The sequence below is a fragment of the Populus euphratica genome, unplaced genomic scaffold (genome assembly GCF_000495115.2).
Source record: "Populus euphratica unplaced genomic scaffold, PopEup_1.0 scaffold175.1, whole genome shotgun sequence".
NCBI lineage: Eukaryota > Viridiplantae > Streptophyta > Magnoliopsida > Malpighiales > Salicaceae > Populus > Populus euphratica.
The window spans coordinates 190,357-203,665 of NW_011500057.1; the positions used below are offsets into that span (position 1 = coordinate 190,357).

Genomic DNA, 13,309 nt, shown 5'->3' on the forward strand with positions numbered 1-13,309 from the left:
ATTTTATAAAAAATAAATTAATAATAAATTATAAAACTCAATTCTCAATTAATCTAATATTAAAATATAAAATTAAAAAAATAAATAAAAAACAAACATTTTAATTCAAAATAAATTAGCTAATCAAGCCTTCAACTTAGAATATATAATTGAAATGAATATAAAGAAAATAAATTAAAATTCATTTTATATTCAAATGAAGATAAAAGAATTAAATTAAAAAAATAAGTTAAATCATTAAAATTATGTCTTTCGATTGTAAGATCAAAATAATTTTATAAAAAATAAATTATAAAATTTAATTTTTAATTAATTAAATATTAAATGTTGAAAGTGGGAGATTTTTTTTAAAAATTGAGTTAATTCAATAAATTTACCTTTTAATTACAAAAAAATTAAAAAAAAATTAAAAAAAAAAGTAAAAAAAAACCTTAAAAAAATAATAATCTACGAGGAGCATTAGTTGGTGTCAATAAGAAATAATTTCCTTCGTAGAGTCACAAATCCCTCTCCCCTTATTAACGTGGAACTTTTCCACTCGCTAATAGTAATCAGCAAAGAAAACCCGCCTTCATTCCCACTCTGCTAAATACAATAAAAATACAGATAATTCAAAGAAGAATAAAAAAAATTCTCGCCTCTCCACGTCCAAGCTCCACCACTCCCTCAACTCCCATGAGAACCTGACCCCCACCCCCTACAACGACACTTTTCTCCCCTTCCATGGCGAGAACTCTCCTTTCATCCCCACCGTTCATCGGCACACCTCTCCCCTCTCTTTCTCGCCACGCTATCACTACCAACCGTCGATTCATATCCACCAGAATCAAGTTAAGCTTACACGATAACATTCCCCCAATTCATCATCACTTGCACTCTTCAGTTGATTTTAATACAATTATTAGCAGAGCAGAAGGATTTTTCTACACGCTCGCCGATGCCGCCGTTGCTGTCGATTCCGCTGCTTCCACTACTTCATCTGATACCGCTGATGCTGCTCAAAGGAATGGCGGTTGGTTCGGTTTTATCTCTGATGGTATGGAATTCGTTCTTAAGGTGTTGAAAGATGGGCTTTCAGCTGTACACGTGCCGTATGCTTATGGTTTTGCCATTATTTTGCTTACTATTGCTGTTAAAGTTGCTACTTTGCCTTTGACCAAGAAACAGGTGATTTTCTTTTTCTCAATCAATTTTAGTTAAAAAATAATTCTATTATTATTAAAATGCAAGTTTTTTGTTTTCGTTGTAATTAATTTGTTTAGGTTGAATCTACACTGGCTATGCAAAACCTGCAACCTAAGATAAAAGCTATTCAACAAAGATATGCAGGAAATCAGGTGAGGCTGCGTGTTGCATTCAATTTATTGTATTTTCAGCTTGATTTTAAGCGCACGAGGTAAGCTTTTTTTCTTCTTTAATTACTAGGAAAGAATCCAGCTTGAGACGTCGCGTCTATATCGGCAGGCTGGAGTTAATCCGTTAGCAGGTACTGCTTTAAAGCATTGCGTCTGTTTTCATATTCAATACTGGTATGGCTTATGGTGCTAATGCTGAAGAACTTCTCATCTTAGGTTGTTTTCCTACTTTGGCTACAATACCCGTATGGATAGGCCTGTATCAAGCGCTTTCAAACGTTGCAAATGAGGTATTTACTGGGTTGATACCATGTTATCTTTTGTGCATTGTTATGTGTGCTCAGCATGCCAGTTCATGTGTGTGTGCAGAACAAATTGACCATTGCTGATAACTGTAAAAATTTTCTTAAAGGGACTGTTGACGGAAGGTTTCTTTTGGATCCCCTCTTTGGGTGGGCCAACTACAATTGCAGCTCGACAAAGTGGATCCGGCATTTCCTGGCTTTTTCCTTTTGTGGTAATGAGACTTTACTTTCATCATAATCATGAATCTAACAATTATTTTTTTCTACTCCTATCATCGATGTCAAACGTTTTCATTTCTCGCTACTTGTGAAAAACTTGTGAAATTAATCTTTATTCATGTAACTTTACCACTTTCGTTAGAAGCACATGTCTGGAAAATTGAAGAGCCAGATTGGAATATCGCTTTTCATTTGCGGGTTATTATCCATAGAGTTTTGTTTTCCAAATGAACTTGATTAGCTCAGTGGATTTTAGCTCTCTTGAGTTTCTTTAATTAACTTTTGAGTAGTTGTATTCAGCATAGATGAGATATTGGAGTAATTTGTTACAACATCATAAGCTGAGGTATACTTTATTTAGATAAATTTTGGTCAGGGCATGAGGTTGTGATTGCACGAATGCTAGAGTAATAGTTATATCTCCTTCCCAGGGTTATGTTGCGTGACATTGCTTCATTAGCTCTTAGATTGCAGGTTTGATGATGAAATAATTTCACTGTCAGGCACGGAAAGATGATGCTAGGCAGCCTTGGGTCCCTATCTGAGGATCTGTTTCTTTCTCTAGCAGGGCAATATGGCAGACATCTTTTATACATTTCTTATTATTCTATCAAGAGATCTAAATTTTTCTTATATTTGTTCAGATTCATCTTTAGAATCCGAAGCTCCTGTTTCTTGTCCCAAAACTCTCAATCTTGATGTGGACCTAGTGGTAATTATAGAGCTTAAACAGTGAGACCCAATGCAGTTTAGTAAGATATAAAGTTTTATCTGTTTCTTAAGTATTAGAAGTGGATTTTCAAACACAATTTGAACAAATGACTATATTCTGTTTCAAAATTTTCTCTTCAACGTGTAACTTACACGCGCGCGCGCGCCCAAAGACGCACACATGTATTTATAAAATTGGATTGTCATTATTTGGATGGAATAAATCAATTTGGATCTGTCCATTTGTAACTGATTCTGATTAATTATTGGATCTGTAAACCAGTTTTGGATTTAAAATACCGGGAAAGGAATTCAAGGCAGAATTGGTGTTTGACCCAACCTGCTTACTGCCCTCAGCGATCCTCATGTAATTCCATCATTCAAGCCTTTATTAGAGTTCTTGGAACAACAACAACAACAAAGCCTTAGTCCCAAACTAGTTGGGGTAGGCTATAAGGTTCTTTTAGCCACATTTCACGTGATCACATACCAAATCACCTCCTCGATATCAAGCTCTTAATTCCTTTGACACTCCTTCCATCCATTTTAACTTGGGTCTCCCTCGTCCCCTTTTTTCCGCTTTCTCTTAACAACTTGTTAATTCTCTGAACCAGGTCTCTTGTGGCCTACATTCGACATGGCCAATCAACTTATCTCTTCCCCTTTTTTCGTTGAGTGGGATTTATAAGAGCAAATCTAAACATGAAATATGGGTCATGCAGGGACCATGAGTGCGTTTTGCTGCTCTTAAATCTCCATGGAATTTTAGGAAATGCAGTTGATGGCAGATGCATTTTTTGTGTTTCTATGAGTGTTTGATGTTATGCTGTCCATCAGGAAAAAAAAAATGTTGTGTTCTTCATTTCTTCGCAAAAGCTTTGACTTTCCCTTGGAGCTTCTTTAATATATGTTGAAAAAATGCTCACCATTGATCCTTGCTTGTGCTTGAATTGGATCTTTCAGTTGCAGTGTGTCGTGGTATAACATGCAGCATATTATAGTATCTGTTAACTATTGTAATGTCTTAATTCCTCGGAGCTGTTATAGGTATCCACCTCCATTATACTAGAACTAGATTTATTTATTTTTAATGTACTGATAAACTTAATTCTTATTATTTTCTTCTTCAAAAGTATCCTTTCTCAAATACCCTAGCCTTGATTTTGAAAGAGGTGAGTCAAGTGGTTTGAGAGAGAAGAGAGGAAAGTTTAGTTTTCAGTTTTGCATGTTTGCTTATTTCATGTCTTCTGGATTACTTCCATTGTGATGCTACGGATAAATTAATGCACACCAGTGACACCATGGGTATTTGAATGTGAAGAGATGACTAATTTATACTCCAACATGCAAATTACATGTAACTGCATTAGCTGTTGTTTTGCTATGTTACTATTAGTGAGGGGATGTGAAGTCGTATTTCTTCCCTCAGACTCTGCAGCAGATTTGGATAATCTAATTCTGTCATGCAGGATGGTCATCCACCATTAGGGTGGCATGACACCGCAGCATACCTGGTTTTGCCTGTCCTCCTCATTGTTTCTCAGTATGTATCAATGGAGATCATGAAGCCTCCCCAGGTAGAGAAATGGATCTCTTTTTCTGTATTTCATTGTTATTCATCCAGTGATTCTTTAACCCGGAATTATTCTGGTTTCACAGACAGATGATCCGACTCAAAAGAATACACTTCTTGTTTTCAAGTTTCTACCCATCATGATTGGTTACTTCTCTTTGTCTGTTCCATCGGGATTATCTATATACTGGTTTGTTTCTTTCTGGCAATGTCACTCACAACTGAATGTATGCATGTTTTGTATTCATGTATTTAGTTTCATTAATTGACTTTGAGGAAGCAAGTCCATCAATTTATGATTTTTTGCCATCAATAAAAACATCTCACATCATATTGTCACTGTGGAATATCATTAGCAGGAATAGCACATCTGTTATTTTTATGTCATGCATTTGTGCTTGTTCTGTTCGTATTTATACCTTCTCTCACATGGAAGAGTTATAGAGGCATTTTAACTGAACACTGTTCATTATGTGTCATAGAGGCTTTTTAACTGGTGCATTGACATCAGTTTCTCTTTAGGGTAAGTAAGTTAGCATTTATTGTAACTCAATCATTTTGCCGATAGTTAAACTTCATTCCCACATAAACTAGTAGTCTGTACATTTGTGTGTGGTTTCAGAAGTTTCTCTTGCTGTTAATTCCTCTGGCTTCTGGAACACGTCCACATTTGCTTAAAGAAGTGAAATTTGCAGTTGTCCTCTAGTTAAACACAGGCATGAGTTTTAGTGTTCATATGTACTTCACCCTTGTTAAGCTGTGTAATGGTTCTTAGTGGGTGTGTGCAATGTGGTTTATCATTCTATAAAGTATATCTTGTGTTTTACAGGTTCACAAACAACGTCCTCAGCACAGCCCAACAGGTATGGTTACGCAAATTAGGTGGTGCAAAGCCTGTGGTTAATGAGAATGCAAGTGGAATCATCACTGCAGGACGTGCAAAAAGATCAGCTTCACAGCCAGGGCAGCCTGGTGAGAGGTCAGTGTTCTTTGAAGTACCATTTATCATTCCAGCAGCTAGAAAGGGGTCTGATAAACAAAGATGGAAATCGACAGGTTTAAGCAGTTAAAGGAACAAGACAAGAGCAAAAAATTGCGCAAGGCATTGCCAACAGAAGGTGTTCAAGCTCTGGATTCTGCATCTGGTTCTGATGAGGATTCAGATGAAGAGACCAATGACAAGGTAAATCCTAAATTTCAGCTATTATGAGTTGTTTAATTGATACAAACAAAAACCATCTTGAATACTATCTGAAATCTAAATTTCTTAATTTTTTTAATCATGGTGATTTTTAGTGGGCCAGGAAAGTGAAGTTATCTGTATTTATATGGTGGCGATACTCATGCAATGCAAGGAAACCCACCAACCTCATGTTAGATTTATGAAGCCTCATATTATGATTATCATCATACAAGCAATAAGATTTCTTGAACTCATCACTTGTCTGAGTCTTGTGAAAGGGGGGAGGTGATATCCACACCCCTTAAAGGCTCAAACATTATAACCACACTCCACTTAATTCATTTTCATATAAGCTGACAATTATACCCCTCGTTAAAAGTCATCCTCACTCTACATTTTTCTGCTTGGCTCTGTTTTTTTAAAGCCCACATCACCTGTAACTTCTCAGTTCCCAAACTATCCCGAGTGCAATTTTTGAGATTTGCAACTAGTCGAATGACTTTTGATCACTCCCCATCTATTTATTAATGTACCATGATTGGCTGGTATTTTTTCCTTTCCGCACTTATTTTGTGATTTTTATGATTAAATACATATAGAAGTCTTTGATATACCCTGCCCCCATGTTGAGGGAATTCTCGCATCAAATAAACAGACAACAACCAGATCTGCCAAAAGTGCAGAGATGTCAAAACGTGAAAACCCATTTGTAGTTTGGGCAAATTAGAGAGTACATACAGCTTAAGGGTATAATGAAATATGCCCTTAATCTAAGGTAGAACTAATCTCAAGTGACCGGCACAGATGATTCCATTTGGGTCAAGAAAGCATTGGTTTGTTGGATCAAGGCATCGATAGTAGTTGATTGAGTTGCAGTTGGCATGGTGGTGATTGGCAACAGTGGAGGTGAAATGACTGTATTAGTGAGATAAACAGTGATATCAGTCTAAAGAAATAGAGATCAAGCACAGATGAAAAGGAAATGGAAACAAGTTTTTGATTTGGTGGTGGTAGACTGCTAGTTATGGTGCTACAGATTTTAGGAAGAGAGAGATGAGACAGACAGGTAGACTGATAAGATGACTTTCTTGAGTGTAATTGTCTGTTTCGAAGAAAACAAACTAGTGGGAGTGTGGATATCACCTCCCTTGTGAAACATGGCACTAGTTACATCTTTAGGCTCGTTGTAGTCCATTTTGGTTGAGAAGAGCTTGTTGCGGGTCAATGGATTGGAGGGTTAAAACCTTGTTAGGATGTTCATCATTGCCATAAAGGCATATTAACTCTTCCTAAGCATATGCATCAATGTTCTGAGGGTCTTAATACAGCGTATAAGAAAATAGTGAGGCTTGAAAACTGGTGAACTTTGACACAGTTATGAGTTCTGCCCAATGTGATAGTCATTTCACTGTCTTGATTTTTTGGTAGCAGCTGGCGGTTCACTGCTCCATTGTGAGTGATTGACCCTTGAAGTGAATTCAAATAGCCCATAGTTGTGGGAGTAAGGAGTGTTGTACGGGCCCGCATGTGTATATGGTTTTCGAGCATATGCAATTGTGGAAATGGAACATTGTTCACATGTAAACTCTCTTTACTGCCATAAAGTGAAGCCCACAGATCCCTATCAGCACTGGCGTTTCTTAGCAAAGAAAGAATGTTCTATTGTCAAAAAGGGACTCTAATTAAAAACATTAAAATTTCTTTTGCTACCATCACGTGTAAATAACTTAGCAAGCGATGTGGGCTGGTCGAACACAGTTGAAAATTCCTGCAATAATGGATTGAAGAGACAATGCAATTCTAAACAAATTTCATTACTTCAAGGAATTTGAGGCACTAGTCTACCTTATATAAAAATACCAACACTGTCAATAACCACACCTTTTTTTCTTCACTAGCAATGATAAATCAGACAGCTCATAATACTATTAATGTTTGCTTGTGTCTGTAGCTAATCTCAATTCTTCAACAGGGGGAGGAGGTTCTGGAAGAAGCATATGCTTCTAGTGCAAACAAAAGGGTCCCTGATATTTCACGGCCAAAGAGAAGCAAGCGGTCAAAGAGAAAGCGAACTGTATAAAAATCTTTATACCGACAAGATGATTGCAGTCCTGTATATCCAGCAAGGTATTTTGTAGATGATATATAGTGCCATTTTTATGGTGGCTCATTCTAAGATGAGTTGCTAATGATGCAAATCTGCCGATTCTGGACTGTTATTATGCCTGATTTATTAAGCATTGTCGTGTTGTCATACCATTGGGGTATGGCACACCCAAAGAGAAACTTGAATCCGACATGGAAAGGAAGCTGCTTAAAGTCTCGAGTGCAATTTTTATAACAGGGTTAAAAAACTTGATCAAGACAACCCGGCAAATTTCTTAGAGCTGGAAAATTCATATTTAGTGTTCACCTGGTTCCCACAAGCACAATTTCTCAGTTCATTGAGGCGTCTGCATGGAAATGTTGTGTTGCACACTTGAGCTGATGTATATTGTTTCTACAAAAATGCTTGGTTTGATTCTCGGAAATCAGGGGAGAAGGCAAGCTACACCGCCCTGAGAAAGCTAGGTTACAACGTTTGCGCTCGCATTTCGTTTTAGAATAATCTGGAGCTGAAATTACTATCTAGCATGATCGACGAATGTTTGTTTCTGCTAACATAATATAATCTGATTAAGACACGGGAACCTCTGTTGGAATGTGTTTTCTCTACAGAAACAACTCATGACAAAAGGCTTTACTAGAGACGAGAAACGTGCATTTTCTTCATCGAAAATTGATCTAAGACGATGAATCTAAGCTAATTTCTTCTTTTATACAAGCATAAAAACCCAGGGATCAGGTTTTTTCCAACCTAAATGAATACCAGCTGATCTTCTCCTACCTTAATGGACTACTGTGGATCTCCATCTACTGGTTGTGCTAACAGGCGCGTCTGTCGATTCATTGCCTAGATGGTGGGTTGTGATTGCCTACAGGGTTGGGTCCTGATGGACTTTTATGAAACCTCTTCTCTTCAACCTGTTTGTGTCGTAGCATAAATGAAAGGACCGAGAGAGTAAAGGCACTGATCATTTGCATTAAGATTGGTAAAAGTAAATGCTTGTAGACTGAATTCCTTACCCAAACTGGTAGGACGTTTCCCTTGTGTGATTTTGAGGTAAGTTGAGCAGGGTTCAGATTGAAATGAACTGTGACAGCAAAGGCATGATAATGTCAACCATTACAAATTTCTAGCACGTAAGTGGTACGAGGAGGATTTACACCTTGTACTCCCTGATAAATCACTAGAGGATACTGGCAATAATAATATTGAAAAGAAAGGAGAAGTTGCTTGCCTGCCTCAACAGCTTGGACCTTGGTGTTGGAGGAGAAACGCTGTTGAGAAGCAACAAGCAGCAGCCACGCCAGGAGAAGATGGATGAAAGTCAGCCTGCTCATCCTGGGCTTGAAATGTTGCATGCTGCGACTGAATGATGATAGTGTTTTGGACAAGCAAGAAGCAGTTTTTATCCACTTCACTTTCAGTAATCATAACAAAACTTGAATAAAATGGCGAGAATGTTTTTAAAAGGTTGCTTTGGGAATCCTATGCCATTACATGCTGAATTGATAAGATTATGAATCTGGATTCTCCCCATAATATCATGGGTTGACTTCTTCTCTGTTATCATTACTCAGTAATCATTGCACCCATGATAAATATACAAGTACCTTGCTATATCATTTGTTTTTGAGTGCTTGCCGTTGGCGTTAGTGTAGGCACCCCATAGCACAGGGCACATTGCAATGATGTTTTTAAACTCAGTTTGAGTGGATGAGTTAATTAGGATTAATCAAAATGAAGCGGTTTCAATTTATTTTTTCAAATAAAACAATGTAATTGAACTTTTAAAAAAAAAAATTAAAACTAGGTTTTAATGGGATTATCAATATGAATGGACTCCCAAATGGATTAAATCAAATTAGATCAATTTCAAATTAATCTTTTAAAATTTAACCCCAACAAGGTACCAAGTTGAATTATTAAACCGGGCTGATTTAATAATTATGCATTGCATGACTTGACTAAATCGCGTGCTGTCTGTGATATGTGCACAGTTTGGCTATGGAAATATGCTTTGTTTTGTTCTTTAATTGAACTCTTTTACAAGAACTTTTAGAAGTTGACCTGAGCGAGAGCACTAGCTAATCTTTTCCAGTTTGGTACTAGTGCTCGGTCCAACACTTGCAGACGAAATTGTTAGTGGATGGATGGATGTCTTTAGGATCCTTCCATGGTGCTTTCTGAAAAAAATCAAAAGCACCGCTTCTTACACGATTAGGATTAATCATGACTTTAGCAGCAACTACCATATCCAATCATGAAGTTGGAAATTTTAAGTGGTTTTTCGTATTCTAGTTTGTTTATTCAAACTTGAATTTAAAAAAAAAAATTAGTATTTTTAAATTATTTTGATATGTTAATATTAAAAATACATTTTAAAATATAAAAAATATTATTTTAATATATTTATAAATAAAAGATATTTTAAATACAATTTCTACTACACTTCTAAACACATGCACATTAATTTATTTATGAATATAACACTTTTCACATGCACATTAATTTATTTATGAATATTTTTTTTTTTTAGAAATTGCTGATTATTTCAAGGTAGGGATGATTGTATATTCATTAATCTAGGAAGCCATTTCGTTGAATTTATTTAAAATTATTTACAAAATTAGGAGGGATTTTGAAACAAAAAATTAAACCCTGGAGGTTCGCCCCCTAAAATATTTCCTATAAATACTATGTTAAAAGTTATATTTCTCATTTTCATATAAAAATGAAACTCATTATAATTTTCTTTATAAAGTCTCAACCTTTACATGAAAGAGTAGGGTAAAACAACTCCTAGTAACTAATATTTCTTCTCAAAATTATTTTGAGATTTTCCATTTACTAATTTGGTGTTTATGATTTTAATTAGTCATTAAGTTACATATGATGTCTTAACTTTGAGGATTTCATTTTCTTTGATCTCTTAAGCAAAATTTTGCATGTTTCCGTAGATTTATTCATGTTAACTTCCATTGTCATGTTGACATATACATTCCGTCATCTGGAGTCAGAAATTACTTTAATCTTCTGAACCTTTTGTTTACAGGAATAGCTCAACATAAAAGCAACCAAGTCTTACATTTTATTTTTATATTTGGGTATTTTTAAAAAATATATTTAATTTAAAAAATTATTAAATTAATATTTTTTTATAGTGTTTTAGGCTGATATAAGAAATGAGACAAAATAAAAAAAAATATTCTAATATATTTTCAAGTAAAATATATTTTAGAAAAACAACACAATAGCAATAGAATGGATAAAACATTTGATTATTAATATGACTAAATTAATTTTTTAATTTTTTTAGACAAATACCATAATCTTTTAACGGGAAGTATAAATACAACATTTTTTTTTGTTATTAAAGCATAAATACAACTTCTAATAAAAATTATCAAAATATTAAATAAGCATGACATCAAATTTCATATATGACGACTTTTAAATTTACTTTGTTTTGTTTAATTTATATTCAATATCCTCACATCTTCAATTTTAAATAATTATAAATAGGTATAGTTTTATCATCCCACAAAATTTATGTAATGGGGACAATATTTGAAAGAAGAGAGAGAATAGCGTCACTCTAACTGAGATTTGTATGCCCTCTCCTCTCCTCTTTCTTTTTTATAGGAGTGGGAGTAAACTAAAAAAGTTATTTGAAGAAACACAAATTGGCGGATATCAGAGGTGGCAATTGGGCAACGCGAAACCTGCAAAAATAAAATTAGATCCATTATTTTTCACCCAGAATGATCATCTTTAAACCTTCACCCAAAGGATTAACTTTCTTTGATTTCGTCCTTCCATGCTTGAAACAAGATAGATCTTGATCGCAGATAAATCTTGATCATGCACGAGTTAAGAGGCTTGAGAGAATTTTGAAAACAAAAGAATGGTTCTTGAATATTAATGCTGCAAGGAAATAAATCTGCTTTCTTTCAAAATAGGAAATAAAGGCGTTCTCTTTTAACTGAACCTTTTGATTAATTTTGAACGAGAAATTTGTCTCTGCAAACTATTCATTACTCACTCTTTCAAAGATAATAGCCGTGATGAGTTCTCTGTGTGGGCTTTAGCTTTATCATGATATGTACATATTATATTAGATTCAAAAAATAAGAATTTCTCTTTATTTATATGTACAAAGGATGATGTTTTAAAATTTAATATGCTTAGAAATAAAAAAAAAAAATTGGGTGTTTGTATAATGATTAATTATATATTCGTGTTAACATTTCATTTTCTAGAGCTTACGAACAGGATGATTAGTGGTAGAAGACCTAACACCCACAAAACAATCTATTTTAATGGGGTTTAGAGAAACTCGAATGATAAAATTAGTAATTTTTAAGAAAATTATTGCAATAAATGAGAGAATAAATATTAATTTCAAAAATAAGAGTATCTATTTCTTATTTTAGCATGATAAATGCTTTGAGATTTAAAAACATTAGTGTCTAAAAAATATAAATTGTGAACCCTTTGTCTAAGTAGTTCAAAGCAGTATTTATAGCTCCTAGACCTTATTGCTTTGTTGAATTAAAGGGACTGACGAGTCATTCCCTCCTAATAGCAATAACAAGGGATAAATATCACTTACACAATATTAATGAGATGAAAATATGATAGGTCCTTGAGAGATTTTTTATACACCTATAGGTGTAGGGAGAAGAATATCTCTGAAATTAACATTCTATGTTAAAAGTCATAAGAATAAACAGATGAAGTTTTATTACCTAACATATACTGACCTTTAGCCATTTATCATAGGCACACTGCTAAGCCTCTAATCAATAGGTTTGATAGCATGCCATACCTATGTCCAATTAGGATTGGCACACAGGTCGATGGGTTGAGAAAATTTCTAGACTTATGCCCAATTGGCCTTGGCATGCAACCAAGTCTAAGAATAATGAGTCTAACAGCTCGCTAGACACGTGCCTAAATGAGCTCAGAGCATAGTCAAGTCTAAGGGCGTTAGGTCTGTTAACTAACTAGACTCATATCCTCTTAGGCTCAGTGCAATGCCAAGCTCAGGACGGTGAGTCTAGCAATTCACTAGACCCATGCTCTTTTTGGCTCAGCACGTAGCCAAGTCCAAGGATATTCGATCTGACAGCATGCTAGATTTATGCCCGATTGGCTTGGAATGATGCCAAGCCCAAGAAAGGTGGGCCTAACAACTTGCAAGACCCATACATGTTTGGGCTCACCGCGTAATTGAGTTCAAGAGCATTGGATCTTATAACACGTCAAACTCATACCTAATTTGGCTTGGCACGGTGACAAACCAAGGACACTAGGCCTGTCAGCTTGCCAAACTCATGTCCATTTATGCTTGGAAAATAGTTAAGCCTAAGAGTATTGGGTCTGACAACACGACCAACTCATGCCCAATTGCACTTGGCACGTCACCAAGCTTAAGGTCAATGGGGTCACCAAATCCAATTCCAATTAGGCTTGGTGTGCAACCATACCCAATAAAAAGAAAATGGATCTAGTAGCTCGTTAGATCTTTGCCTACTTAGCAGTTTCATAGGCTTGGATTGTAGCCGCACCCAAAAGTGTAAGGGCCTTGAAACAAACTAGATCAATATCATCTAGTCTTGACATTCTATCATGCTTAGGGATGTTGGGTATTAAACGCAAGTTATTCCTACTTATTGATAAGTTATCACCTTATTTTTATACCTTTTAAACAAGGATTTAGGCTCAAAATTCATTTTTCATTATGCTAAAAAATATTGATCCATATATATATATATATATATATATATATATATATATGTTGGTTGCATTAAACAGGCTTTTAATACTGGCTCGGGGTACACATTACAACATAAA

General features: G+C 35.1%; 2 protein-coding genes across 2 annotated transcripts; one reads left to right on the forward strand and one right to left on the reverse strand.

Moving 5' to 3' along the window:
• Nucleotides 1-549: 549 nt before the first annotated feature.
• Nucleotides 550-7,665, forward strand: LOC105107887 (inner membrane protein PPF-1, chloroplastic-like). Its single transcript, XM_011001964.1, has 10 exons — nucleotides 550-1,167; nucleotides 1,263-1,337; nucleotides 1,426-1,486; nucleotides 1,572-1,645; nucleotides 1,768-1,872; nucleotides 4,060-4,167; nucleotides 4,250-4,353; nucleotides 4,993-5,142; nucleotides 5,220-5,346; nucleotides 7,319-7,665. Exons 1-10 carry the CDS (start codon nucleotides 724-726, stop codon nucleotides 7,424-7,426), a joined length of 1,356 nt encoding a protein of 451 aa, XP_011000266.1. The 5' UTR covers nucleotides 550-723; the 3' UTR covers nucleotides 7,427-7,665.
• Nucleotides 7,666-7,947: 282 nt separating this feature from the next.
• Nucleotides 7,948-8,961, reverse strand: LOC105107888 (CLAVATA3/ESR (CLE)-related protein 46-like). The gene is made up of 3 exons (XM_011001965.1): nucleotides 8,688-8,961; nucleotides 8,473-8,540; nucleotides 7,948-8,370 (listed from the first exon to the last, which is right to left on the reverse strand). The coding sequence occupies exons 1-3, from the start codon at nucleotides 8,809-8,811 to the stop codon at nucleotides 8,293-8,295; spliced, it is 270 nt and encodes an 89-aa protein (XP_011000267.1). The 5' UTR covers nucleotides 8,812-8,961; the 3' UTR covers nucleotides 7,948-8,292.
• Nucleotides 8,962-13,309: the final 4,348 nt, after the last annotated feature.

What these genes read in the sequence shown, in the direction of transcription:
- LOC105107888 (XM_011001965.1), bottom strand. Translation starts at nt 8,811, where the DNA reads ATGCAACATTTCAAGCCCAGGATGAGCAGGCTGACTTTCATCCATCTT. An exon ending in GGTCCAAGCTGTTGAGGCAG is followed by an intron (nt 8,541 to 8,687) that starts GCAAGCAACTTC and finishes TTGCTGTCACAG; the next exon opens with TTCATTTCAATCTGAACCCT. An exon ending in GAAACGTCCTACCAGTTTGG is followed by an intron (nt 8,371 to 8,472) that starts GTAAGGAATTCA and finishes CGACACAAACAG; the next exon opens with GTTGAAGAGAAGAGGTTTCA.
- LOC105107887 (XM_011001964.1), top strand. Translation starts at nt 724, where the DNA reads ATGGCGAGAACTCTCCTTTCATCCCCACCGTTCATCGGCACACCTCTC. An exon ending in TCGGGATTATCTATATACTG is followed by an intron (nt 4,354 to 4,992) that starts GTTTGTTTCTTT and finishes TGTGTTTTACAG; the next exon opens with GTTCACAAACAACGTCCTCA. An exon ending in ATGAAGAGACCAATGACAAG is followed by an intron (nt 5,347 to 7,318) that starts GTAAATCCTAAA and finishes ATTCTTCAACAG; the next exon opens with GGGGAGGAGGTTCTGGAAGA.